The 27,446-nt window shown below is 37.0% G+C and overlaps 7 protein-coding genes and 1 non-coding gene across 8 annotated transcripts; 4 read left to right on the top strand and 4 right to left on the bottom strand.

Annotated features, from left to right (window-relative positions):
• Nucleotides 1-305: 305 nt before the first annotated feature.
• LOC118058790 (translocase of chloroplast 120, chloroplastic) lies at nt 306-4,825 on the top strand. The gene is made up of 2 exons (XM_035071545.2): nt 306-546; nt 938-4,825. The coding sequence occupies exon 2, from the start codon at nt 954-956 to the stop codon at nt 4,572-4,574; it is 3,621 nt and encodes a 1,206-aa protein (XP_034927436.1). The 5' UTR covers nt 306-546; nt 938-953; the 3' UTR covers nt 4,575-4,825.
• Nucleotides 4,826-11,246: 6,421 nt separating this feature from the next.
• Nucleotides 11,247-16,222, top strand: LOC118058789 (translocase of chloroplast 120, chloroplastic). The gene is made up of 2 exons (XM_035071544.2): nt 11,247-11,408; nt 11,744-16,222. Exon 2 carries the CDS (start codon nt 11,761-11,763, stop codon nt 16,015-16,017), a length of 4,257 nt encoding a protein of 1,418 aa, XP_034927435.1. The 5' UTR covers nt 11,247-11,408; nt 11,744-11,760; the 3' UTR covers nt 16,018-16,222.
• Nucleotides 16,223-16,447: 225 nt separating this feature from the next.
• TRNAQ-UUG (transfer RNA glutamine (anticodon UUG)) lies at nt 16,448-16,519 on the top strand. Its single transcript has one exon. It is a non-coding gene; the product is annotated as a tRNA-Gln (tRNA).
• A 580-nt stretch (nt 16,520-17,099) lies between these two features.
• LOC140955964 (mitogen-activated protein kinase kinase kinase 20-like) lies at nt 17,100-17,838 on the top strand. The gene is made up of 3 exons (XM_073411459.1): nt 17,100-17,260; nt 17,392-17,467; nt 17,557-17,838. Exons 1-3 carry the CDS (start codon nt 17,100-17,102, stop codon nt 17,836-17,838), a joined length of 519 nt encoding a protein of 172 aa, XP_073267560.1.
• A 1,513-nt stretch (nt 17,839-19,351) lies between these two features.
• On the bottom strand, nt 19,352-20,218 carry LOC118058787 (dirigent protein 23). The gene has a single exon (XM_035071543.2). The coding sequence runs from the start codon at nt 20,131-20,133 to the stop codon at nt 19,579-19,581; it is 555 nt and encodes a 184-aa protein (XP_034927434.1). The 5' UTR covers nt 20,134-20,218; the 3' UTR covers nt 19,352-19,578.
• A 913-nt stretch (nt 20,219-21,131) lies between these two features.
• On the bottom strand, nt 21,132-21,686 carry LOC118059035 (dirigent protein 4-like). The gene has a single exon (XM_035071844.1). It carries the CDS (start codon nt 21,684-21,686, stop codon nt 21,132-21,134), a length of 555 nt encoding a protein of 184 aa, XP_034927735.1.
• Nucleotides 21,687-22,947: 1,261 nt separating this feature from the next.
• On the bottom strand, nt 22,948-23,444 carry LOC118059034 (uncharacterized). The gene is made up of 2 exons (XM_073411458.1): nt 23,241-23,444; nt 22,948-23,148 (listed from the first exon to the last, which is right to left on the bottom strand). The coding sequence occupies exons 1-2, from the start codon at nt 23,442-23,444 to the stop codon at nt 22,948-22,950; spliced, it is 405 nt and encodes a 134-aa protein (XP_073267559.1).
• An 831-nt stretch (nt 23,445-24,275) lies between these two features.
• On the bottom strand, nt 24,276-27,295 carry LOC118058786 (zinc finger CCCH domain-containing protein 39). Its single transcript, XM_035071542.2, has 2 exons — nt 26,055-27,295; nt 24,276-24,852 (listed from the first exon to the last, which is right to left on the bottom strand). The coding sequence occupies exons 1-2, from the start codon at nt 26,821-26,823 to the stop codon at nt 24,596-24,598; spliced, it is 1,026 nt and encodes a 341-aa protein (XP_034927433.1). The 5' UTR covers nt 26,824-27,295; the 3' UTR covers nt 24,276-24,595.
• Between the last annotated feature and the right edge of the window lie 151 nt (nt 27,296-27,446).

Below are 27,446 nucleotides of genomic sequence, written 5' to 3'. Positions count from 1 at the left end.
TTTCATAATATATAATCAAATATTAAAAAATATTTTTAAATTTATTAATAATTATCAATAAACTATCAAAGTTTCTACCTCGTGCCTCGTGTTTTGAAATAAAACTACGTGGATTCTTTTCTTCCCTCCCTCCCATTTTAATTTATAAAGTTGTTTTGGGCTTGAAGCCCTATATCTCATTTGTAAAATTGTATCTTGATGAGCCCTGTAATCATGGGCCATTATTGTTGCTCGACAGATAAGGAAAAGAACAGAAAAATATTTGCCTTTAGTGGGAGGGGAGAGTATAAAACGGGGTTACGGGAGGTGAAGAAAAAGGATAACATCCCCGCGCTCGTATTCTCAACCTGACAACTCTTATCTCCTTCACCTCGCTTCTCTTCTACTGCTAATTAAAAGACACAGCTACTTAGCTTCTAAGCACTTACTCTGTTAATACCAAGAATACACACTGTCTTGAAATCCTATGTTAAAAGAAACAAAGAAAAGTTTTGTTCTCTTCCTTTAAGGACTCGGAACTTTCGTTATACACAGCATCCAACGCAGGTAAGTTTTGTTTCTTTTATGTTTCGTTTCTATGGCCTTTGCTTTCATTTCTTCCCAGAAACACTGATAAAACATTCTTGAGACCTGATTTTTTTCATGGGGTTATCTGCTTGTGATGTTTTAAATTGAATTAGATATCCATGGTTTTACTTGCCTTGATTGGTTACAGTGAATTTTTCTTCTGATTATTGATTCTTTGTAGTGTTCTTTGGTGTCATGTTGTATTTTACTATTAAAGGTGTCTTTATTTTGATTCATTTATTGCCATTGAGTTGGTTTTGATTGACGGGATTTTTCTTTGTAAGGAATAAAAAGAGTTGTTTTGTGATTATATGTCGGTCTCTCTATTCAATGGTTTCGTATTTGATTTTGTTGGAACTTTGATTTGCAGGTAAAGATTGTTGAAAATGGAAAATGGAAATGGAATTGATAGAGTTGTCGATGCGACGCAATTAGAAAATAACATCAATGTCAACAATGAAGTTTCTAGGGATAAGGTGGAGGATAAATATGATGTTTTGGGTGGTGCGGTGGAGGGAAAAAATGAGTTGTTGGGGGATAAGATAGAGGAGAAGGTTGCGGTGGCGTCCAGTGAATTGAAGGATTCGGAAGATGAGGTTTTTGTGGAGGCACTTGAGTCACCCGAGAAATTGCATGAAGAGGGAGTGAAGTTTGAGTCAGATGGCGGTGTTGAGAGTGTTGGTGACTCGAGTTTGGTGGTTGGGAATGCAAATTTGGATGTGGGAAATGAAATGGAGAAATTTGAGGCACATGAGTCAGAAGGTGGTGATTCTGGTTCACTAGTTGCCATTGAGAAATCAGATGTGGGAAGTGGGATGGACAAATTTGAAGAGCCAGTTTTTGTTCCTGCTGAGCCTGGTAATCCTGAGGGGTTGACTGAGGTGGTTGGTGAAGAGAAGGTGGTGGATTCGGTAGGTGGAGAGAGTGTCCATAAGATTGACGAGGGAGGGACTGTTGTGGAAGTGGAGGGCAGTATGTTGAATGGAGGGGCGGTTGTTTCTGAGATTGTTGGTGATGGAGGAATAGAGGCTTTGAAGGGTGAGGATGTGGTGAATGCTATGCAGAAAATTGAATCAAGTGAGGGGATTCTCCCTGAGGATAGTAAGAGAGAGGAAATCAAAGAGGATGGCTCGGTTGAGCTTCAAGACAGAAAAGGTGAAGGACTTCATGAGAATCCAGTGAAAGTTGGTACAGAAGATCAGGATGATAAAAGTGGGGAATTGATAGGGGATTCAGCTGGCCTTGATTCGGAGGATGGGATTCACAAGGGTGAGCATCCAAAGGGCATTTCAGCAACTGTTGATACAGAACACAGAAATGCCAGCAATGGAGACTTGAAAGATACTATAGCTTCAGTGGATCCAGAGCATCATGAGCAAACTCCTGAACTGACAGCTACTTCATCTGTCCCATCTACAGCCCTGGAAGAATCAACGGTGGTAGCGGAAACCGTAAGCTTAAATTCTTTAGATAAGTTTGTGAATGAGAAAAATGAAGACATTCAGGCTGATACTGCTAGTTTGAGAGCAGAGGATAACAAGGATTCTGAACCAGAGCGTACTGCTGAAAAAGGTAATGATGCTGGCCAGAACAATATTGTGTCTGAGCACCCTGAAAGGATTGCAGAAACATATCAAGAGAAGCAAAACAATCCAGTAAATAAAGAAGGTGAAAGTCAGCGTGAACCTAAGCTTCCTTCTTTATCTCGAAAATCTTTGAGTCCTCCCTCCCATTCCCATCCAGCTGGCCTTGGGCGTGCTGCCCCACTCCTGGAACCTGCAACTAGGGCAATGCAGCAGTTGCGTGCTAATGGAGCCATGTCTCATATGCGCTCTCAACAGCTTGATGACCCTACTAATGGGGAGTCAGAGGAGCATGATGAGACTCGTGAAAAACTGAAGATGATTAGGGTGAAATTTTTGCGCCTAGTGCATAGGCTTGGCTTGACTCCCAAAGAAACTGTTGTGGCACAGGTTTTATACAGATTGGGAATTGTTGAGCAGCTGCGAGGGAGAAATCGGGGTCGCATTAGCACCTTAAGTTTTGATCCTGCAAGTGCCATGGCAGGACAGCTCGAGGCAGATGGGCAGGAACCCCTTGATTTCTCCTGCACAATTATGGTTCTTGGAAAGACTGGAGTTGGAAAAAGTGCCACTATCAATTCGATATTTGATGAAGCAAAGCTCCCCACCAATGCTTTTCAATCTGGTACAAAAATGGTTCAGGATGTTGTGGGAACTGTTCAGGGGATCAAGTTACGGGTCATTGACACACCAGGCCTCCTTCCTTCCGGGTCTGGCCAGCGACAGAATGAGAAAATCCTTCACTCAGTGAAAAACTTTATCAAGAAAACTCCTCCAGATATTGTGTTGTATTTTGATAGGTTGGACATGCAGAGCAAGGATTTTGGTGATTTACCCCTGTTGCGAACCATCACCAAGATATTTGGTCCATCTATATGGCAAAATGCAATTGTTGTCCTCAGTCATGCTGCTTCTGCTCCACCTGATAGTCCACAAGGTACCGTTTCAAGTTATGAAATGGTTGTAACTCAACGTTCTCATGCTGTTCAACAAACAATTCGTCAGGCAGCAGGTGATATGTGGCTTGTAAATCCCGTTTCATTAGTTGAGAATCACTCTGCATGTAGAAGAAATAGGGCAGGGCATAGAGTGTTGCCTAATGGTCAGGTTTGGAAACCTCAATTGTTGCTACTATCCTTTGCATCAAAAATCCTCGCTGAAGCAAACACTATATTGAAGGGGCAAGATAGTCCACCTAAGAAGCAATTTGCAACTCGGTCAAGAGCTCCTCCTTTACCATACCTGCTGTCATCTCTTCTCCGGTCAAGACCACAAGTTAAGCTACCTGAGGAACAGTTTGGTGATGAGGATGGTTTAGATGATGATTTGGACGAGTCATTGGATTCTGAGGACGAGTCTGAATATGATGATTTACCACCATTTAAAAGTTTAACAAAAGCCCAGGTGGCAAAGCTTACTAAAGCTCAGAAGAATGCATATTTTGATGAGTTAGAGTACAGGGAGAAACTTCTTATGAAGAAACAGTTGAAGGAAGAGAAAAGGCGACAAAGGATGATGAAGAAAACTGCAGTGGCAACCAATCCTCTGCCTGGTGACTACAGTGAAAATGCAGAAGAAGAAAGTGAAGGTCCTGCATCTGTGCCCGTTCCCGTGCCAGATTTATCCTTACCTGCTTCTTTTGACTCTGATAATCCTTCCCACCGGTACCGTTATCTTGATAACTCCAATCAGTGGCTTGTAAGGCCAGTTCTTGATACACATGGTTGGGATCATGATGTTGGCTATGAAGGTATAAATGTGGAGAGATTATTTGTAGTTAAAGACAAGATTCCTGTATCCTTTTCTGGCCAGGTAACGAAGGACAAGAAGGATGCCAATGTTCAAATGGAATTTGCAAGTTCTATAAAGCATGGGGAAGGGAAATCAACTTCACTAGGTTTTGATATGCAGACTTTAGGGAAGGACTTGGGCTATACTTTACACAGTGAGACAAGGTTCATTAATTTCAGGAAGAACAAGGCAACTGCTGGTCTTTCGGTTACTCTATTGGGTGATGCCTTATCAGCTGGAGTGAAAGTTGAGGACAAATTGATTGCTAATAAGCGGTTCCAAATGGTCATGTCTGGTGGTGCAATGACTGGTCGTGGTGATGTAGCATATGGTGGTAGTCTGGAGGCCCAACTGAGAGATGAAGATTATCCCCTGGGTCGTTCGCTATCCACTCTTGGACTCTCTGTTGTAGATTGGCATGGAGTTCTAGCAATTGGTTGCAATATACAATCTCAGGTTCCTATTGGAAGGTCTACAAACTTGATTGCCCGTGCCAATTTGAATAACAAGGGTGCAGGACAACTCAGTATTCGCATAAATAGTTCAGAACACCTTCAAATAGCTTTGGCAGGTCTCATTCCTCTATTGAGGAAGCTTTTTGATTATCATGAAGAAATGCAGCTTGGACAATGAAGAAAACTGGGTGCATCTTTTCCTGCAGTAGCCAAGCTGTGACAGGAAACGCCTGAGTTCGCTACGTTGGGATGGTCATTTATAAGAATGAGCAAACCTAAGCTTTTCTTTTTGTACCTCTCCTGTTTCTGCCGTTGTATTTCAACATCGCGTTACCTTGATAACATTCATTGTAGCAGTTTTGTTAGATATTTTCATACGGTGGTTTTTGTTCCCTCTACACTACTGAGCCAAAGAATGCTTCTTGTTCACTCGTGCCTCTGTCAAGCTATTTATTCCTTCTACATTGGTGTGTACAGTTGTTCATCTTTTCCAACACGTGCATTCACCATCTGTTACTATTTTCTTCTTTTCTTTAGCTACACTAGTTTAATATTTTCGCTGTCCGCCGTGGAAAGTTACCCATAGGTTTTATCTTGGAATTGTGTGGTGTTAATCCTCACTAATCAATGGCTATTCCTGCTTTCTGCCAAGTGCAATTTTACTGATGCCTGTGGCCTGCAGGTGTGCTATCAACGTTCACAAAATCAGAATTCCGGTTTCAAAAATGCTGTCTTCAAATAATGGTTCCAATTCCAATAGATGACATCATGGCAAGTTCCAGACTAAGGAAAATCTAAATGCAATGTTAATGCAGCTTGGATAAGGGGACTAAGAATAGAGTTTAGTGATGAACATGGTTCTTTTCTTGCAGCAAAATCTGTTTTCTGCAGGAATGTCCCTAGAACTAAGTGATGGAGGCTATGGCTATATAGGGAGCGCTTTGTTGGGAAAAAGATGATGGCTGGAGACTGGAGATTTTCGAGATGGAAACTGTCTCGAGCTGATTCATGATGTTCAACAGACGACGGTGAAGCCCTTCCCCGTGGATACAGGGAATATGATGTTTTGTAGCTTAGGCACTTTTGTTAGATATAAAAGATTAAGTTTTTGAGCTGAAATGATATTAAAATTTAAATAACAAAACAGTCATCACTCAAAATCTCACCATTGCCACCATTCTCTTAAGCTTTTAAATTAAACTAGATCTTTGACAGGTTTGTTATAGTCTGTATTTCTTACATATTCATTGGCTTGTTCAAAGAGTGGCTCGTATTCATGGCTAAACAGGGAAACAAGGGAACCATGTTTACTTTTGTTGATACCTTCACTGTCTGCTTCCAATAATCGGAAAAGGCCAACAAGAACCGCACTGACCCAGAAGGATTCTCATGTCCATTACTAGCTCGACCAGTTTAAAATAATTCAGGCCCTCTCTGCCTGTATAGACACCACTGGTGTGTGTCAGTTCTGGCGAGCCTTTGAAAAGTGGATATTTTCAATTTAACTTTCACGTCAGTTCTCCATTATATTTTTATAGATTGAACCCAAAATAATAACGAAAAGGGCCCCTCGTCATCATACGCGATGTACTGGCATAGTAACCATGCGTTGTCGCAAATAAATTTATGAAATTTGTTTAACACTTTAATTAATTTTTTTAAGCTAGTGAAATTAAAATAAATATAGTTTTTTTAATTGATTATGTATTTTATAATATTTAATTTCATGCATGGTTTTAAAATCCGGCTCGGTCCGGCAGATTAACCCGAGACCCAATCTTTTATATATATATGAGACTGAAATGATGTCATTCTAATCTTTTACAGTTACAAGGCCAAAACGAGAAGAATTAAAAAAAATCTTTAAACCGATTTTAGTTGCAAAGAAGAGCAGAGGAGCAGAAGACTCTTGAATCCTCGATCGTAGATTTTGAGAATAAGGTTAGATGAGTTATTGTTATTTATTTATTTATTTATTTTTGCCTTTTCTTTTCTTTCTTTTGTGCCGCTGTTTCAAATCCTTGATCGTTATTTATTTTGAACTTGCAGCTCTTTACTATAACAGTGGCACTGATTTTTCTCTATTCTCACACCCACAGGTTGGATTTCATGTTTTTTAGTTAAATATATATCATGAATATGTTTGACATTAATAAAAAAAAAAAAAAACAGACATACAATTAATTATTTACATACCTAAAGATCTGTTTAAAAAAAACAATAATTAAATAAAAAGGAAAGAATCGATAACGAAAGGGTGCTCCATATTGAAAGAGTGGTTAATTTTAATTAATCAGTGATTTCATAGCTATTAATTAAATCTTATCATTCTCAACTTGAAAGTTAATTTTTATTATTATTGTCTCGCATTAACGTAATCTTGAACATCAAAACATTCCGAAGAATCATGGTGGAGTGAGATATGATCAGCTAAAAAATAATATAAACTAAAATATAATAAATTATTAACTATCAAATTCTTGTTATTTAGAAAAATTTTCCCTTTGCATGTTAATCTAAGGTTAGTGCTGGTTTTTTTTTTATATATAAAAAAATGATTTTTTTCCGGTGTTATTATCATTATTTTTTGAAGACTATAAATCTTAAATTGATGAATTATCAATCATCAAACTTCAATTATTATTGCAAAATTTTATAATTAATCATTTTTCTACGAGTTTTCATGAAGAATCATTATTTTTTATAACATAAATAGTTATTTTTCTAGTAATTTTGAAAAAATAATAAAGAAAATTTCAAAATTATAAAAAATAACCACTGTTTATTATGGAAAAAATTTATAAATTATTTATAGAAAATTGTTATTGAGAAAATATAAAATAGTAGATAGAAGAAAAATTGCAAAAAAAAAGAAAAGGATCTGACACGCACCAGGCTTGATGGCAACTAGGCCTCAGCACTGAGGCTGCACGCATCCAGCCCGAGACATTAAAATAATAATAAAAAAAAAAAAAAAAAAAAAAGCGATGGATGACACTATGCCTTCTTAGCCACCAATAGCATGGCAATAAAATTAGTTAAAAATAATAAAAATAAAAAAAGTGATGCCGTTGTTTTTCATGACTATCTATCGTTAAAAAAAACTGGGGTAGTTGTTTTTGACCCTACACACCATTCCAAACACATCCTAAAACCATTTCAAATAAATGTATATATTTTAAAACACGTTCTAATCAGCCCTAAAAATCTAAAAAACCAAACTCCCCCGTCTCCTACTACCCTGTCTCTCCGATCTCCCTACATCCAGGGACCTTATTGTAATACAAATAAAGTTTAGAGATTGTTTAGTGCAAACCTAGGAATTCCATAACCAAAGTAACAATAAAATGGGTTTTTTTGGAAAGCCGACACAGTGAAAAAGCCTAAGAGAGTGTTTGGCATTGCGTTTGTAACTGCGTTTCGTCAAATTTTGAAATTTTTTTTTTTTTTTTTTTTGCTAAAAAGTCGGTTTGTACTTTTTGGAATGTGCCAAAAATGATTTTTAAAAATAAAAAAAATCATTGGCAGCACGAAAAGCTATTTTGACACTCACGCTATTAGAGCGTGGGGAGGCTTGCCTAAAGCAAAACCCATTTTATTTTAGCTTTTTTATAATATAATTATAGGGCGGGTCTCCCAAAAAGGCCAAGTTGAAACAAAATTGAATCACCCTATGCTGGCTATGTAAACGAAGTGCTTGATGTAATATGGAAGCTCCGTGATGGATGGCAGGCTAAGAGCTTGCTTCTTGTGCATGGTAATTTCTTTCTTTGCCCAAGAAAAAAAAAATCCAAGCTTCTCCCCCCCCAAGAAACAATTCCCTCGAACTCTACCCTTCAACAACGATTCTAGGTTTCCAATGAACGCTGATAGTCTTGTGAGTTGAGTTGCTTCGAGTGCAAGGAAGAGCTGGTGAAGCTTCGTTTTTCGACTCGGAATTCATAATTAAGTGTATTTTAATCAATCTTTTTATGTATATTTAAAAAAAATCAAATATTTCTTGTAGAGTTCACGTCATTAACCAGCATTTTGAAATAGGTAGAACACTGCATTTTGAGTTCGACTTTTCCTTCTTCTTTTCCGAGGCATGGATTAAGTTAACTCTTGATAACATGGTTAATAAATAATAAACTCTTTAGCCACGAAGAACCATCTTACTGACCGACTAAACAGACTTTGAGACGGGGATAGTTTCGAGCGATGGTGCGATATAGTCAGCTTGAGTTCGAGACTCAACCCTAAAAGCTCGAAGTTCAAACAACCTGAGTGATATGTCCGAAACCACTTTTTTTTTTTTTTTTTTCTCTATGGACCCTAGCCTATCTACATTGTTTCGAGCCAGTATAGTGAGTTCAAGACTGCTTTGCTTTGTTTATTTTTATATTTTAAAATAAAATTGAAATTTTATTTTTATTTTATTTTAAATTAATATTTTTTTAATTTTTTTAAATCATTTTAATATGTTGATATTAAAAATAATTTTTTAAAAAAATAAAAAATATTATTTTAACATATTTTCAAATAAAAAATACTTTAAAAAACAATTATAATAATACACTTTGAACACCTTTGCTCAAATTTCAAACAAGCTAGTGATGTACGATACTGCTAATTTTTTTATTTTTATTTTTCTCTTTGGACACTAGCCTGTCTACATAGTTTCCTAATTTCTCATGGACCACCGAGCTACCTATCCGAATTCCCTTGATAAGTTCTTTACATTGAATCTCCTTGATTGATATATAAACATCAAAGTGTTTTTGTCTTTGCCTGTTTGTATATTTGACGTCAGCAATCAATTCCTTTCCTCTTTTTTGCCATTATTGGACTCTGATAATCTACAGTGAAAGCTATTCCCGAACCAACTGAAACTTTTATAATATTTATCTTTTCCTGTACAGTCCAGCCTTTGTTACTAAAAAGAAGAAAGAACTTAATCTTAATTCTTTGTAATAAATTAATTATTGGTGTCAAATTAATCTAGATTTTCGTATATTAATAGTGTTTGGAGTTTAATATATAACTGATCTCATAGGTGATAAATATTAATTCATTAATGACATAAAACAAAAAATGCTATAAATTAATTAGATGAACACAACAAATATATCCTATTCAATATTGATCTAGCTAGCCGGGTCACCATGAGGCAGATGAGTAATTTATTTTATTTTATTTCATTTCAAAATCACATAAAAATGTTTAAAAGTCAAACAGTAATTATTAATTAACCCTTCGCCGTATGATAAATCATAGATCTAATTAATGAAAAGCAATTAAGCCGTGACCTTGTAACACACATATTTTATTGTGCATGTTAACCTATACAATCATGATCATTTGTCACTCGCATGATCAATGCTTATTGTTTTTCAATTTAACAAGCAATCTTAGAACATTATGTAATTAAAAGTGTGGTTATTTTTTAAAATATTTTTTATTTAAAAAATATATTAATTTTTATTTAAATTATTTTTAATATTAATATATTAAAATAATTTAAAAATATCAAAAAAAAAATATATAATTGGCACAAGAGAAACAAGACAATTGCTAACCTATACAATCATGATCATTTGTCACTCGCATGATCAATGCTTATCGTTTTTCGATTTAACAAGCAATCTTACAACATTCAAAAGGTAAAAAAAGGTGATCAATGGGCACAAGAGAAACAAGACAATTGTCAACATGTTTGTTCTTCATCACTAGTCTCCCTCGCCAATCAAATCACCTCAAACTGCCCCAAAAATGTCCTCAAATCTCCTCAATCGACACTCCACATGTCGGGGTCGGGTCTCTGCCAGAGCCTTTTTTTCATTTATTTTATAGTGTTTAACGCATTAAGTCGGTTTCTTACCTTTTCATTTATTCCGATTGAAAAAGCATTCTAACTTTCTATTGTTATTTTGAAGTATTTTTTATTTTTATTTTCTTTTTCATAATAATATATCAAAATTATTAAAAAAATTAAAAAAATTAATTTAATATATTTTTAAAACAAATATTTTTTTTGAAACATAACCAAACATAATTGTAAATTCAATGTCAAACAAACATTAAAACTCATTTCTATTTTCACTAATTTAAAGTCTTGTTCGGAAGTGTAATTACGATTATTTTTTCAAAGTATTTTTATTTAGAAATATATTAAAATAATATTTTTTATTTTTTAAAAATTATTTTTGATATCAGTACATTAAAATGATATGAAAATACTAAAAAAAATTTAAAATTTTAAAAAAATATTTTTAAAACACAAAAATAAACATAGTTTAAATTTATATTCAATGACATTCTAAACTAATTATTTTATCATATTCAATCTTGAGTAGCTAATACATGTGTTTGAAAACGTAATTAACTGCTTAAATAAAATGGAATCAACGTATTAATAATAAAATCTGGATTGAGAATATTAACTATAAATGAAAGTAGGGTCCATGATACACTGTTAAAAACTTAAAACAACTTTTAGTAATGAAACACAATATTTAGGGATCAGATTAGTAAATGGACAGATACAATCTGTATTAAAAAAATTAAGAAATAAAAATTAATTAAGAGTTAGTAAGATTTTTTAAAAATATTTTTTTATTTAATATCAATCTATTAAAATAATTAAAAACACTAAAAAAATATAATATTTTTTTTAAATAAAAAATATTTTTAAAACACATGAAAAAACCGAAACAGAAACTAAATAACTCGCGCTCGCACACTTGACTCCTAATTTTATACAAGTAAAACCACGTCAGCAAGATTTGGGGTTCTTCAACGATAAAATCAAAGCAATCAATGAAACCCCGATAAAAAATTCTTCCACCGTCAGATGAAAAAAAACTCAATAACTTCAAATCTCCACCGCCTGATAAAAAATTCTTATCTCCTTAATTGTTAATTCACCTAACTTGGTAAACCATAGCAGCTGCAGCCAGTGCCATTATACATACAGGATTCGTTCACTGGCTCTCTATCTGAATTCACTCACTTTATCTCCATAGAAAACAAGGTAAGCAAAATGGAAAAAGGTTTTCCTTTTCTCTTATGGTTTTGTTTATTAATTATGACTTTGTATTGATTTAATCGCATTTTTATGTTTGTTTTTCATTTTTGTGCAAAGCCCTAATGGAAACATGTTGAAGTTGCTTATTGAGATCTGAAAGTTTCAATTTTGGTTTTTGTATGGATTGGTTGTTATAAAAAGTTATAATTTTTGTGTGGAAGATGGAAACTTTGCAATGGGTTTTTTTTTTTTTATTATTATTGTTATTGGTTATGCGACTGGCTGTGATGATTTTGAAATTGGTTTTGTGTTTTGATGTTATGGGTTTTTTGTGATTTAAGGTTTTGAAGGAAAAAAAATGGAAAACGGGGTTGAGAGAGTTGTTGTGGAAGAGAAAACCAATGTGGGAAATGAAGGTTTTGGGGATAAGGTAGAGGAGGAGAGAGTTGTGGTGGGGTCTGATGAATCAAAGGATTTGGAAGATGAGGTTTTTGAGGAGGCAATTGAATCACATGAGCAATTGCAGGAGGAGGAGGAGGAGGAGGAGGAGGGAATGAAAGTTGTGTCAGATGGTGGTGTTTTTGAGAGTGTTGGTGATTCGATTTCAGCAGTTGTTGATGAGAGCTCAAATTTAGGAAACGAGACAGAGAAACTTGAAGAGGCTATTTTTATTCCTGCTAATAGTGGGAATCCTGATGAGTTGGGTGGGGTTGTTGGTGAAGAGAAGGTAGAGGATTTGGTGGGCGAAGATAGTGTTGATAAGATTGATGAGGGAAGGACTGCAAAGGAAGCTAGGGGCAGTGAATCAAGTGGAGGAGAGGTTGCTGAGATCGTTGGTAATGGAGTAACAGAGGTTTTGAAGGCTGAGGGTGAAGGCGAGGTGGATTCTAAGCAGGGAATTAAATTGGATGAGGAGATTCTTCTCAAGGATGATGACAGAGAAGAACTGAAGGAGGATGAGTTGAGCACTGAATATCAGGGGACCAGTGGCAATTCAGGCACGGGGCAGAATTTGATAAAAATGGATGCTGAGCATTTAGATGAGAAAAGTGGGGAATTGAAAGGTAACGGAGAGTCTGCTAAGGAAGATGGGAACAATGAATTGATTGGAGGTGAGGAGGTTTCTGAGATTACTGTTAATGGAGAAACTCGGGCTTTAAGGAGTGAGGGTGAGGTCAGTTCTAATCAAGAAATTGAGTCAAGCAAGGAATTGAATAGTGATGGAGATTATGCTCTGGAAGTGGGGGACAAGGAGACGAGTGGAGATGCGGGGGTTTCTGAGATTGCTGGTAATATAGGAACAGAGGCTTTGAAGGGTGAGAATGAGGCTGATCCTAATCGAGAAATTGAGTTGAGCAAGGAGATTCTTCCTGAAGATGGTGACAGAGAGGAACAGAAGGAGGATAATGGGGAGGTGTCTGAGATTGCTGGTAATATAGGAACAGAGGCTTTGAAGGGTGAGTATGAGGCTGATCCTAATCGAAAAATTGAGCTGAGAAAGGAAATTCTTTCTGAAGATGGTGAAAGAGAGGAACTGAAGGAGGATAACGCGGAGGTGTCTGAGATTGCTGGTAATATAGGAACAGAGGCTTTGAAGGGTGAGTATGAGGCTGCTCCTAATCAAGAAATTGAGCTGAGCAAGGAGATTCTTTCTGAAGATGGTGAAAGAGAGGAACTGAAAGAGGATAAGTTGGGTTCTGAATATCAGGAGGCCAATGAGTCAATTAATATATCAGGTGATCTTCAAGGTGATAAGAGTGAAGGACTGGATGATAATCTGGAAAAAACAGATATAAAACATGATGTTGAGAAGAATGTGGATTTTGACAGTGCAATAGTAGGCCTTGATGCTGGAATTGGGGTTAATAAGAGCGAGCATTTCAGGGACACCTCAGCAGTTGTGGATACAGAAAACCATGCTGATAGCAATGGGAAGTTGAATGATGTTTCAGCTGTTACAGCTTCAGAGCAAAATGGGGAAACTCATGAACTGAAAGCTGCATCATCTGTCCCTCAGACAGTCATGGAGGAAGTAAAGCTGGTACCAGGAGTTATAGCCTCATCTTCTTTAGAGAAGTCAGTGACTGAGAGAAATGAGGAGATCCAGGCTCATGCATCTAATGTGCGAGCAGAGGATAACAAGGGTTCTGAAGTACATCATGCTGCCAACAATACTAATGGAGTCAGCAAAAGCACTACTGTGACTGAAGAGCCCAAGGAGAAAGCAGACAAGGGTCAGGAGGATAAGCAAACTACTCCAGCAAATATAGAGCGAAAAATTAATCATGTACCCAAGATTGCATCTTCATCTGCAAAATCTTCAAGTGCAGCTCCAGCACCTTCTCGTCCAGCTGGCCTTGGGCGTGCTGCCCCACTATTGGAACCTGCACCCAGGGCAGTCCAGCAGCCTCGTGCTAATGGAGCTGTTTCTCATACACAATCCCAACAGATTGAAGATCCTACAAATGGGGAATCGGAAGAGTTTGACGAGACTCGTGAAAAACTTCAGATGATCAGGGTGAAATTTTTGCGACTTGCACACAGACTAGGGCAGACTCCTCATAATGTTGTTGTTGCTCAGGTTTTATACAGACTTGGATTAGCTGAACAGCTGCGAGGTCGAAGTGGTGGCCGCGTTGCTGGTTTCAGTTTTGATCGTGCCAGTGCCATGGCTGAACAGCTTGAGGCTGCCGGGCAGGAACCCCTTGATTTCTCCTGTACAATTATGGTTCTTGGAAAGACAGGTGTTGGTAAAAGTGCCACTATCAATTCAATATTTGATGAAGTGAAGTTTGGCACAGATGCTTTTCAATTGGGTACAAAAAAGGTTCAGGATGTTGTGGGCACTGTTCAGGGGATAAAGGTACGGGTCATTGACACACCAGGACTTCTTCCTTCATGGTCTGACCAGCGCCAGAATGAGAAGATCCTTCATTCTGTTAAGCGCTTTATAAAGAAAACTCCTCCAGACATTGTGTTGTATCTTGACAGGTTGGACATGCAGAGCAGGGATTTTGGTGATATGCCCCTCTTGCGTACCATCACTGACATATTTGGTCCATCTATATGGTTTAATGCAATTGTTGTCTTGACCCATGCGGCATCAGCTCCACCTGATGGCCCAAACGGTACTGCTTCAAGTTATGATATGTTTGTCACTCAGCGCTCACATGCTGTCCAACAAGCAATTCGTCAGGCAGCTGGAGATATGCGACTCATGAATCCTGTTTCATTGGTTGAGAACCACTCAGCATGTAGAACTAATAGGGCAGGACAGAGAGTGTTGCCAAATGGTCAGGTTTGGAAGCCCCATTTATTGCTGCTCTCTTTTGCATCTAAGATTCTTGCTGAGGCGAATGCACTTTTGAAGCTGCAAGATAGTACACCTGCAAAGCCTTTTGCAACTCGATCAAGAGCACCTCCTTTACCGTTCCTTCTTTCATCCCTTCTCCAGTCAAGACCTCAAGTTAAGCTGCCTGAGGAACAGTATGGCGGAGAGGATGGTTTAGATGATGATTTAGATGATTCATCAGATTCTGAGGATGAATCAGAATATGATGAATTGCCACCATTTAAAAGTTTGACAAAGGCTCAGATTGCGAAGCTTACTAAAGCTCAGAAGAAGGCATATTTTGATGAGTTAGAATACAGAGAGAAACTTTTCATGAAAAAACAGTTGAAGGAGGAGAAAAGGCGACAGAAGATGATGAAGAAAATGGCTGCAGCTGCAAAGGACCTGCCTAGTGAGTACATTGAAAATGCAGAAGAAGAAGGTGGAGGAGCTGCATCTGTTCCTGTTCCCATGCCAGATTTAGCCTTACCTGCCTCTTTTGATTCTGATAATCCCACTCACCGGTACCGTTATCTTGATACCTCCAACCAGTGGCTTGTGAGGCCAGTTCTAGAAACTCATGGCTGGGATCATGATGTTGGTTATGAAGGTATAAATGTGGAGAGGTTGTTTGTGGTTAAAGACAAGATACCTCTATCTTTTTCTGGCCAGGTAACAAAGGACAAGAAGGATGCCAGTGTTCAAATGGAATTAGCAAGTTCTGTAAAGCATGGAGAAGGAAAAGCAACTTCACTGGGGTTTGATATGCAGACCGTGGGAAAAGACTTGGCCTATACTTTACGCAGTGAGACTAGGTTCAGTAATTTTAGGAAAAATAAGGCTACAGCTGGTCTCTCGGTTACTCTATTGGGTGATGTCTTATCAACTGGAGTGAAGGTTGAGGATAAATTGATTGCTGGTAAGCGGTTCCAAATGGTCATGTCTGGTGGTGCAATGACTGGTCGTGGTGATGTGGCTTATGGTGGCAGTTTGGAGGTCCAACTGAGAGACAAAGATTATCCTCTTGGTCGTTCATTATCAACACTTGGGCTTTCTGTCATGGACTGGCATGGAGATCTTGCCATTGGCTGCAATTTACAATCCCAGATTCCTATAGGACGATCTACAAATTTGATTGGTCGTGCTAATTTGAATAACAGGGGAGCTGGACAGATCAGTATTCGCTTAAATAGCTCAGAACAGCTTCAACTTGCTTTGATTGGCCTCATTCCTCTTTTGAAGAAGCTAATCGAGTATCCTCAACAATTGCAACTTGGACAATGAAGAAAAGTTTAGGTTATACTTGCGAGGAACTTCTGATGTCGCCATCTGGTGAAGGTCATCGAGTAATGCGAGTGAAGTTACAAGCTGCTTTTGCCCCCCCCCCCCCCTCTTTTTGTTGGAATCGGATGACATCATGTTGTATGATATTAGTTGTCGTAATTTCTTTGTTAGATATTTTCTTAAAGTGGTTTTTTCTTCTTATCAAGCCACTGGACCAATTATTGCTTCTTGTTTAACCATGCCTGTTTCTAGAATCCATCTAGTTTTCTTCTCATATGGCTGATGAAATAGATTTGCATGGTAACAAACTTGATCGCTTGCCGTGTATAGTCCTCTTGTTCTGTCAGAGCTTTCTCCACCGACCTTTTTTAAAAAATAATGAGACTATTTACATATATATTATATTTTGATGAAATAGCTAGCAAGTTGCGGTTCTATGGTGTAGTGGTTAGCACTCTGGACTTTGAATCCAGCGACCTGGGTTCGACTCCCGGTAGGACCTGAACTTTACTTTTTAGTATTCCCATTAAATTTGATTTCTTTCTTACTAAATTGATTTTTATAGTTTTAGAAAAATCAGTTCAATTTAAATTTTGAAGAAAAAAAGAGAGTGAAAAATTTTAGTTTTATAAAAATTATATACATATTAATCTAATAATATGCACAATCTTAATTAATATAGAAGTTAATTATTAGTGCAAAAAAATCAGTTTAATTATTTTTTGAACAAAAAAGAGCGATAAAATTTTACTTTTATAAAATCATATATATTAATGTGATTAATATATCACAATATTACATAATTAATATTCAAGTTCTTAATTAGTGCAGGTGTAACAGATTAAGAAGATAATCATCATCGCATGTCATTAACTATATATGTTTACCAATAAGATAAGACTGAGCCCACCAATAGTGGAGATCAACTCGTTTAATATATATACACGCAGCCATGTTCATGCAAATTCACGTATTTCTACTATTCCAATTCCTTATACTTCTTCTTCAATCAATTTAGTCACAGCCTTCTTAATTTAACCTACTGATTCCTTTGCTTTTAGTTTTTTGTTATGTCAATTAATATGAAATGGACTAGGTTGAAAAACCTAGGGCAAGGTTCGTATGGAACTGCTTATTTAGCAATATCGACATTTACTAATGAATCGTTTGCCGTGAAGAACGCAAATCTTGAAGATCTCTTAAACTCTTCAGAAGGAGAGGGTGATCTTCGAAAGATTTCCCGGTACTCATGAAGTTGATGAGTGTTACGGGTATTGTGTGAGTAAAGAAGGTGGGGGTGTTGAAGTACAATATCTTGTTGGAGTATGCTCCGATGGGCTCTCTTCTAAACCTGATGAGGGATTGCGGAGGTAGGATTCCGGAGAGCCATGGTAGGAAAGACACGAAGATGCTACTGAAGGGGTTATCTTGCATCCACAATAGCGGTCACGTGCATTGTGATCTTAAGCCCGCCAGCATTCGGGTTTTTCCTCGTCAAGTTGATGGATTAAGATTGCTGATTTTGGGCTGGCTAAAGAGCCTGGAGAGGATGATTCGGATATGCTGTTTCATATGTGTCAATACCGTGGGACGCCGTGCTACATGTCTCCTGAATCTGTACAATTTGCTGAGATCACACCGGCTTTGGATATATGGTCTCTTGGTTGCATTGTTGTTGAGATGATCACTGGACGGGTTGCTTGGGGAAACTTGGATTCGAAAGAGTTGTTCAATAAGCTTGTCTATGGGATGAATCTCCAAAGATTCCTGAATACATGTCAGAGAGTGGAAAAGATTTCCCGAGGAGGTGCTTTGAGTTAGATCATAGGGAGAGGTGGACTGCCGATACTCTCCTGACTCATCCTTTCGTTGACGACGCGCCACTGCAGCCGGTGGAGACGTACACTGAAGAATTGTTAAGCCCCTGCTTTGCGTGTTGTCAATTCAGTATTATGTGAAAATTAGGTATCCTAGATAGGAAAGATGCGTGCTTGCAGGTTTGGTGACAACATTTTGTTTTCCCTTTTAAGAACAGGTTTGGTGTAAATATCTTTTATATAATAAATAAAAATGACCTTTTTCTTTCTTTTAATACAAGTCTTGTTAAGTTATACGATTGATTCTATTTTATGCCAAGTTTCTGGTGATTATCGGGCATAAAAGGAATGCTTGCAAGAATGGAATCGCTGAAATTCCCCAGAGCTTGTCTTGTTTGAATGGAATTGCTAAAATCTTGGATGTTCTGGAATCATATATCTTATCTGATTAGCCTTTCCATTTTTAAGTTCAATAACCAGACTAGTAAGTTTGGCATTGTAGTGGAAAAGTACTTTTTAAAAAATTCAATTTTTTTTTTAAATTAATATATTTTTGATGTTTTCAAATCATTTTGATATGCTGATCTCAAAAATAATTTTTTAAAAATAAAAAAATATTATTGGCATACTTTTTCTGAATGAAAAGTATTTTGAAAATGAACAACAACCACACTCTCAAACACTCTCCAGGCATCGAAACACCAGCTGCATATATAAGGGAAGCTGCAAAGAGACTTGAGACCTAAAAAAAAAAAAAAAAGGAGGAGAGAAAAAGTTCACAGCAAAAACTCCCCTCAATACCTAGTAGTCTCAAATCACTTTGCTGCTCCAATACATCTGATATCCAAAAAACAAGATACAGAGGAACAAAAACAAATCAGATCCAAGCAAGAACTTCAGACTCTGTGGACAATCCTTGTTTTGCCTACCGATCTGCTACATGGTTGGCTTCGTGAAGAAAGTGAGTAAAAGAGACTGTCTCAGGTTTCGAGATATACCTTAAGATTGCCAGGAACAAATGATTAAACTTCCAAGGTCTGCTTGCTGGATTGTTCATCCGTTTAGACACAAATTCTAATCTCTGAACTGTTTCTGGTTCTAAATGCAGTATCATGATTTGTTTATCATCATCACCAAGTTGAATATTTTTTGGACAGGAATAAATTATTAATTGGTATTCCTGATCTGTTCATCATGTTGATGGACATGCTTACAAGATGAGACGGAGAAGGGAAGCAACATTAATCAAATACTACCGATCTAAACACTATTATTACTAAACAGAACAGCAGCAATGCCAATCAACAGTTTGCTACACTTGATTTTGGCTTTGGTTCCTTCCTCAAATTTCGTGGGAAAAGAAAAGGTGGTTGTATATCCTTTTGTTTTCTCATGAATAATGAAAATTGCCTGTGATGCAAGCTAGGAAACAACAACTCTATGAATATGTTTTTGGAACTAAGTTTTAATTGTTGGATTACTCTACAAATTTCCATAATTTAAGATCAAGCCATTCATAAAGAAAAAAGATCATTAAGTTTAAAATTTTGAAGAAGAAATTTTAACAGAGTGATGCATAATAATATATGATACATGTGCGAATATGTTTACAAGTGGAAGTAATGAACACACATGTATGGTGCTGCTGCGTCAAGTATCATAGCCTAAGAGTAGGTAACCAACTCATGGCAAACCACATTGAGAAAAAACACGACTACTCTCTTACGTAACAGTGAAGTAGCATCTAGTGAACTACTGTAACATTGTAGCCTACAATGGCATCGCCGGTGGTAACGTCAAGCCAATAGGTTTGTGCGACGGCATAACCACGTGCAAACCGGAATAGGCCGGTTCCTCCAACAATTGGCATCTCACGAACAGGATTCATTGCCGGATTCTTACCAAGGAGGCTAATGCAGCTACCATTATAGATACCATCGGTGAATGCAAAGTTCATGGCCATGATCAAGGCCAATTCATTCTGCCCTGCCGACCCATAAATCCCCTGAGCTCGGCCGACGGGCTTTGAGCTCGGATCAGGCCCTTCTGTCAAGGGATCATCAGCCATCATGATAGAACCGAAGAGGGTGGGGGATTTGTTATCTGCACTTGGTTGAGCAACTTTAATGGCTGTAGGATTTTTGCCACTGAGGATGTCATGGAAGTAGAACTGAAGGTTTGTCACATTCTCCTTTTCAGCTTCAAGTCTGCTGGCCCAACTCTCTGCATTAGTACTTTTAGCCCATTGCATTACTCCCACCAAGGAAATGACCAGCAAAACTAAAGTCGCTTTCGCCATTTTCTTTCTCCTTTGTCCTTGCACAAGAAAAACAGGGAGGACGGTCTGTGAGAGAATAATACAGGAAGGTGTGTCTTGGCTCTGTATTGATGCTATTAGAGGTCTTTATATAGGACAGCTTAATTAACACGAGATTCAAAAACAGGTTAACTACATAAGATCCCATCGTTATGAACTGTAGGTTCACGCGTTTACTATTCTGCAAATTAGAGAGAACAAAACAATGCCATCTGTGAATCGATAGGTCCAAATGAAAAATGCACCGCCTTTGTCTTTTTGGTCAAAGGCAGCTCTGAGTCCTAACCATTCCATGACATTTTCATGGACACGAGGGTTAAGGGAGTAGGTGGGTTGGTTGTGGTTAAGTGAATTGATTAGTTGGAACAAAAAGGAAAAAAAGAAATTGTGATTAGAATATGAACATGAATGGCTGTATGAGAACTACTTGCAGTTCTAATTACAGACTCCACCATATATACTCCTTCCCATCTGCATTTCAACAATTTAGGAAAGAAATATACAATAAAGGGAAAATTTCAGCAGGTTGGCTGGCTGTACCATGCATAGATTTAGGATCCCTTCTTCAAAAGAAAGAGCTCTTATTACTTGCGTGAGCGCGACTTGTGAAAATCAACCAAAATCATTGGCTATATCATGAGAAAATTCTCTCTTTTCATTCGCTGTACCCTATCAATTTGGTTCGGCAAATTCCATTAAATTGTGTGAGACAATACTTTCTGACAATATTAAAATAATGTTTTTTTATTAAGGTTTTTCTTTTTATTTGTTCTTCGCGTGTAAGAAGATGGCAGGCATCTAGTGAAGTGAACCATTCCAAACGCTGAATCACGAAGCACAGACAAATTAAAGGTATTTGATTCAACCATTATTAGACACCTTTCATTCGATCCATGTGATGGCAACAATTTCCCAACAGGTTTTCGTTTTGCGGTGTGCTCTAGAATTCCCGATGAGAATATTTGTAGCTAATTAACTTACTAATGAATCAAAGTGACCTTATACTCGAGAACAGCATCACCATTAGTAGCATTGAAATGGCTAGTTTTGACCTTGGCAAATCCTCTAGCCATCCTGAACTTCCCTCTTCCTCCAACCACCGCAACCTCGCGATCAGCCTCCGTCACTGGATTCCTCGAAAACACGCTAAATGAACTTCCTTTGAGCTTACCTTCTGTAAATCCAAAATCAACACACATCACTATAGTAAATTTACTGTAATCTTGGCTGGATGATAAATAGAGCCCTTGTGCATTCCCTATAGTCTTCGAGTCTGGCTCAGGTCCCGCTTTAAGAAGATCATCAATGGCGTATACGCTACCAAATGGTGTTGGTGATTTGTCACCTTCGGTGCGATTAGACCCGGCTACCTTGACAGCAGAAGGATTTTTTCCAGTAAGAATGTCGTGGAGGAAGAAGTGAAGGCGGGTCACCTTCTCCTTCCTGGGGACATGCCTGCTCTTTGTGTAATATTCACCATATGCTGCTGGAACGATAGCAAAACAGATGATCAAAGCACAGACAAAGGCTGCCATTCTTGCCATCTTTTTTTCTCCTCTCGAAATATTGTTGATGAAAGATCAAGAACACCTTTAACCATTTTTATAGGATTTAATTATGTGCTACATGATAGTCATTTATTTCTTGAAATGTTACCGTTTTTAACTGTTAGAATAGATATTGATTCAACGCATTTAATAGTCCTAACAAAAGAAAAATCAATTTTTAGTAACAAAATCCATTTATCCGAAGGAAAATGCACAAATCCATACAAGGCAATCAATGAAGGATTTGCAATTACAATATTTTGCAGGGAAAATTGTAGGTCTATCCTTTTATATATGGAATTTCTAACATATCCTTCATTATTTTGGATATTATAATATTAAATTGAATACATGACTGATTATATATATTAATTTAGACAAAAAAAAGTTAATAAAAGGATAAATTAAAAACTCAATTATTTATTAAATTTATAGCTAGAATGATAAATGAAAAGGCCATTTTCCTTAATTCTCAAGTGCAATTTAACTTTTCATGGTTAAAAAGGAGATAAAAACAAATGGAGTAAATGCTAATTAATCTCATCAAAAGTTTCTTTCAGAAATAATTTCCTTAAAATTTAAACCTCATATGGAATTTATTGGATTCACCTAGAGCAATTCAATGAGATTTTTTGACAAGCGTTTTTGGGAAGAATATTGTTCATATGATTAGCTGCTGTAATTTTGTTTTGTTTTTTTTGCTTGTTTGCCTGAAATATATATACTTCAATTGATAATTGGCTTTCTCTGCTGCTTTATTTGCTTAGGGATGAGCATGATCTTTGATTGTATCCCCTAGTTGCTACTATCTCTATGATTTTTGCATTAATATTTAATAAAATTATAATATGTCACATTTATGTCGAGAGATTGCTACAAATTTTCTTTTATTTTCCAATTTGCCCTATCATTCCTAAATGATATAATAACCCTAGCTTCTTTTTCATAAGCCACACAAATCTATTAAAAAGCTCCAAATAGACCAAAAAAGCCCATTGACGAAGAGTACAAGAAGCCAGCTAGCTGCAACAGAAGGCAGCAATAGAGAAGCTGACGGGAAGCAAGGATACATGACACACCAAAGAAAACCAAGGCAAATCAGAAAGCAAAGAAGACAATACATAGAGAAAATCCATGTCATAAACCCAGAAGGAATTGCCTAAGGAAAATGGAATCCCTTCTGTAATTTAACATCCCAATTTATTTCCAAATAAATCGGTGATACTTGCCAGATGAAAATAACCCCATGTCACTCAAGAACCAGAGTGACATTATACTCAAGAATAGCATCACCAGTACGTAGTAGCATTGAGAAAGCTGGCGTTGATCTTGGCAAATCCCTTAGCCATCCTGAACTTCCCTCTTCCTCCAACCACCGCAACCTCACGATCCCCCTCCCATACTGGATTCCTTGAAAACACCGCAAACGAACTCCCATTAAACCTACCAGCTGTAAAAGCAAAATCAATGTACTCCACTAGCTATACTAACTTTACTAGCATCTTGGCTGGATGATAAATAGAGCCCTTGTGCTTTCCCTACAATCTTCGAGTTCGGCTCGGATCCCACTCTAAGAGGATCATCAACGGCGAATACGCTGCTTGCCAAATGGTGCTGGTGATGAAGGAAGAAGTGAAGGCGAGCCACCTTCTCCTTCCTTGGGACATGACTTCCCTTCGAGTAATATTCACCATCTGATGGAGCAACAGCAACACAGATGATTAAAGCATAAACTAAGGCTACCATTCTTGCCATCTCAATGTTTGCTTTCCCTTGGAATTTTTTATTGCAAATCAACACCACCTGTATTTATATGGTATCATGCCGGTGCACATGTTAAACCCTAGTAAAAGTCCTCCTCCTCTAGATTAATAGACACGTGATGAATCGTTGATCTACTGGTTGATAATCATAGGCAAATCTTTTCATTGTTGGAATTTTGGGACACATATCCATCTCCTTTGTGCTTAGAAAGTAGTTGTTTCGGTTCCATTCGATATGTAGGAAATATTTTATATTAATTGAAAAATCGAAAAAAAATAACACGCATTTCATATCATTTAAATCTTATTTTACATCATTTGAGATTTCAGATGAATTGAACCGGATAAAAATGCTCGAAAAGCCCCGCTAGTCGTTATATTCTATTATTTTTCTTTTTCTTTTTTTGAGTTTTTAGCTTAATTTAGATTTTATGTTGTTTTTCATGATTCTGATTTTCCAACCTTGTTAAGATTGATTTTTAACCTATTTACAAGGTTGTAAAACTCTTTAAAAAATCAGAGAAAAGCATCATGCGAGAGAATATGAATTAAGTTCTTATGGTGAAAACCCTGTGTTGTTTCTATCGCATTATTTACATCATTTAGGATCCTCTTTGCACCGGTCGTACAATGCAATCCAATAATGTCCAGGCTTAGGAACAACTTGAATACAACCACTTTATTTGGGGAAAAAAGAAGAAAGAAAGCTGAAAGCCGGAAAATGAGAGCTGAGAAGAAGCGGATCCCAGACAAGCAAACAAATAGTGAAAAGAACGACTTATATTTCAAATAAAATATTACGCTGTCAATCACATTTGCTATGAAGGAAGCATTGAGCACTGACTTACATTTCAAATAAAATAATATGCTGTCAATCACATTTGCTATGAAGGAAACATTTATTTCTTTTCCAAACTAAGAATCATGGAAGGAAAACAAGGGGTGAAAATGAGAACCATTAAAAAGCCTATTTGGCAGAGAAAACAAACTATCCTATGCCTCTTCTCCTATGTCTTTTGGACATCTCAACATCCTGTAGTACAAAATTTCAACTTCGGAAACACAACAAAAAAAAAAAACTATTGATGTAGCTGAAACATGAATGCAATGCAAACCAGTAGTATCCACTCAAACTCAACTCTGCACTTGGTTTGTCAAGTTGTGAACTAATGGCAGATCATCAAGCCAGTCAGCATAAATCCGATTTATTTTCTTCTGTCCTTTCCACTTTAATAAGCATTTCTTACCTTGCTCCTCTTCAATTAAACTAGGCACATTCACTGTCATACTTGGAGACACGTTATTAGGAAGAAGAGGTGGTGGTGCTTTAGTCAAAACAGAGCCTGCATTTCCTGCTTCCACCTCATTGCGTCCACCAGGAGCTTGTAACTCTGAATTCAATTAAGAGTTGGAATCAATAAATATAAATAAAAATTATCCCATCAATGATGAGTTTTTTGCATCTTTTCTAGTGGACACGATTGTGTTCATATGATGCAGCACACAGTTCGTATAGCTCACTCATATCCACATATATGCAAGCTTGAGACCAACTCTGTTTCTCTTTAATCATAGAACTAGAATTGAGGGGGGCAAAAATTCACTATTACTGCTACACCACATAGAACAGGTTCTAACTAAAAACTGAGTTTATTATAGAGTAAAAAAAAAAAAATTATATTAGTGATGGATGGTTTGGCAGAGAAAGAATAAGACAGCCTCATAAAAAGTGTAGAAGAAAGAAGCAAAATCACGACCACAGGATGCCTTGATCCAGTTAAATATTAGTTTCAGAAGACTCAAAGTCCCAAAAAAAACGACTCCTTGAGGAAACGAAAAAGCTACATACTAAACAAATATAGTGTGCATATAATTAGGAACTGGTTATAAGAGAACTGACTGGTCAAGGGATCTACCTCCAGAAAATGGAATTTTGAATATTAGCTAGCACAATAAGAGTTCCTCTACGCAAATGATAGGCCTTTAATATTCAAGCAAGAATTATCCCTCAATACAAAGACAGATAATTTAACATATCAGAGCAAAGCCATTATCCCAGGGACACTTGATCTGCAAAACAGGTTTTTTAAACTTAAACCCTTTGATTTATTTTTATAAGTTCAGGTGGAAGTCACCAGGCTCCCGAGAAAAATAGATCAAGACATTCATCGTTCAGTTAAAGCCTATTTGAAACAAAAAGGAAAGAAAATGAAGAACTCCAATTCAAATACTACTCATCAAAATTTAATCAAACTATAACTAACAATTATTCTTCGTCATCAGTTTACATTTTATGAATGCAAATTAAGATACTCAGACGGTGATCTTTGAAAAATTATGGGTGTGACACTACAATTAGTTCCAATAAATTTAAAACATAACAAAGATTCTCAGTTCACAGATAGAGAAATAACAAATCGATTTTTTTTACCCTTAACAAAACTCTCATTCTACCCCTCATTCCTTAGAAGCTATCAAGATAACAAAGAAGTTCCAATATTTAAGAAAAGAAGTCAACATGCAAGGGAGAAACTAAAGTGATAAACACAAGTTAAATATAACAATGAAATACAACTTAAGCAACAGAAAGTACCTGCTAGCCCATGAGCAAAGTGGCATTTCTCGCCAAAGGGGCATTGACCTGTGATCTCCCACTTAGTACACAATTTTGTCTTCCAATAAACAGGCTTTATTATATTTGATCGAGAAGCATCTGAAACAGCATTGTTTGCCGGCCTATTAACTTCAGCAGCATTAAACACACCACTTCCATGGCCCAACGCCTGCCCTGTAGTACCAATACTTATTGCAGAACTCTCCCTGAACCTCCCCGTGTCCTCCCTGAACTTTGATGGATCCTCATGAAGGAAATTACACCTGTCACCATAAGGACACTCTTCCCCATTATAAAACTTCTTGCACAGCTTCATCTTGTGAATTATCCTCTGATCATCTTCCCAATTGGTCGCTGTTGACCTATCCTCTTCACTACTTACACTTACACCCACTAGTTCCTTCCAATTTGGAGGAGGCTGCCTCAAATCTTGCATTCCATGAGCAAAGTTGCAATTCTCGCCATTCCTACAAGTGCCAGTCTTAAACTTTGCACATACTCTTGTCTTGAAAAAGATGTTGGTTGTTCCCTTGTGGACTGGAAGGTTGTTTGTTGGTGGCGTCCTAGAATTCATGGATTGGTTGGGGTTATCCTCAGAGTTTCTTGGCCTTTTATAAGGTGGTTGGTGGTGTTCAAATTGCTCATTGTTATTCATTACAAATTGAGGCCACACACCAATAGCATCACTGCCTGCTTGATATGAGGCCTGTGGTGACATAAAAGAATCATGGGAATCAGGGTAACTCATATTTCTACAATGCAAAATCAAACTTATTCAGAAGAATTAGCAAGCCTCAAAAACCCTTGATTTATGATACTAGACTAACAAAACAATCAACAAAGATGCAATCTTTAACACCAAGCCACAAACTTTTCACTAAAGATAAGAACTTTTGGTTCGGTGCTGAATCAATGAATCAAGATTGAGTAAAGAAACGAAAACCCAGATGGATATTGGATTAAAACCCAAGAAAACTGAAGGAAATCGATAGAATTTGAGACGGACTTGAACAAGTAATGAATGGTAGATAAAAGAATATAGGCAAAACCCAGAAGAGAATAGCTTTAACAAACAGGCTTATATACAGAGTCCGGACATGAAAAGGGAACTAAACCCTAGCCGCCAAATTGAGATGATTCAGATTTGCTAGGGTTTTTGTAATGTTATATAGGTGATTCTTATTTGCTTTTAGGAGGCAGTCTGAGTCAAAGTTTTTAAATGTGAAATAGCAAACGCCTTTTTGGAATTTAATAACCATCCTAATTAATTCCTTTGTTTTAATTAACACAAGATTTAGAATTGCTGATGGGCCAGCCCTTACGCCTATTTTCTGGATGGAAATTTCCATACCTAGAGAGTAAGCCTGTTGA

The sequence above is a fragment of the Populus alba genome, chromosome 9 (genome assembly GCF_005239225.2).
Source record: "Populus alba chromosome 9, ASM523922v2, whole genome shotgun sequence".
Lineage (NCBI taxonomy): Eukaryota > Viridiplantae > Streptophyta > Magnoliopsida > Malpighiales > Salicaceae > Populus > Populus alba.
Note: the sequence above shows the minus strand (reverse complement) of the source record. Positions and strands in the feature narration are given on the sequence as shown.

Excerpts from the sequence above, each read along its gene's own strand:
- LOC118058787 (XM_035071543.2), bottom strand. The coding sequence starts at position 20,133 with ATGGCGAAAGCGACTTTAGTTTTGCTGGTCATTTCCTTGGTGGGAGTA.
- LOC118058789 (XM_035071544.2), top strand. The coding sequence starts at position 11,761 with ATGGAAAACGGGGTTGAGAGAGTTGTTGTGGAAGAGAAAACCAATGTG.
- LOC118059035 (XM_035071844.1), bottom strand. The coding sequence starts at position 21,686 with ATGGCAGCCTTTGTCTGTGCTTTGATCATCTGTTTTGCTATCGTTCCA.
- LOC118058786 (XM_035071542.2), bottom strand. The coding sequence starts at position 26,823 with ATGAGTTACCCTGATTCCCATGATTCTTTTATGTCACCACAGGCCTCA. Across the intron at positions 24,853-26,054 it reads CTTTGCTCATGGGCTAGCAG|AGTTACAAGCTCCTGGTGGA; the intron begins GTACTTTCTGTT and ends AATTGAATTCAG.
- LOC118058790 (XM_035071545.2), top strand. The coding sequence starts at position 954 with ATGGAAAATGGAAATGGAATTGATAGAGTTGTCGATGCGACGCAATTA.
- LOC118059034 (XM_073411458.1), bottom strand. The coding sequence starts at position 23,444 with ATGGTAGCCTTAGTTTATGCTTTAATCATCTGTGTTGCTGTTGCTCCA. Across the intron at positions 23,149-23,240 it reads CCGAGCCGAACTCGAAGATT|CTGGTAGGTTTAATGGGAGT; the intron begins GTAGGGAAAGCA and ends TTGCTTTTACAG.
- LOC140955964 (XM_073411459.1), top strand. The coding sequence starts at position 17,100 with ATGAAATGGACTAGGTTGAAAAACCTAGGGCAAGGTTCGTATGGAACT. Across the intron at positions 17,261-17,391 it reads GATCTTCGAAAGATTTCCCG|GATTCCGGAGAGCCATGGTA; the intron begins GTACTCATGAAG and ends TTGCGGAGGTAG. Across the intron at positions 17,468-17,556 it reads GCATCCACAATAGCGGTCAC|CCTGGAGAGGATGATTCGGA; the intron begins GTGCATTGTGAT and ends CTGGCTAAAGAG.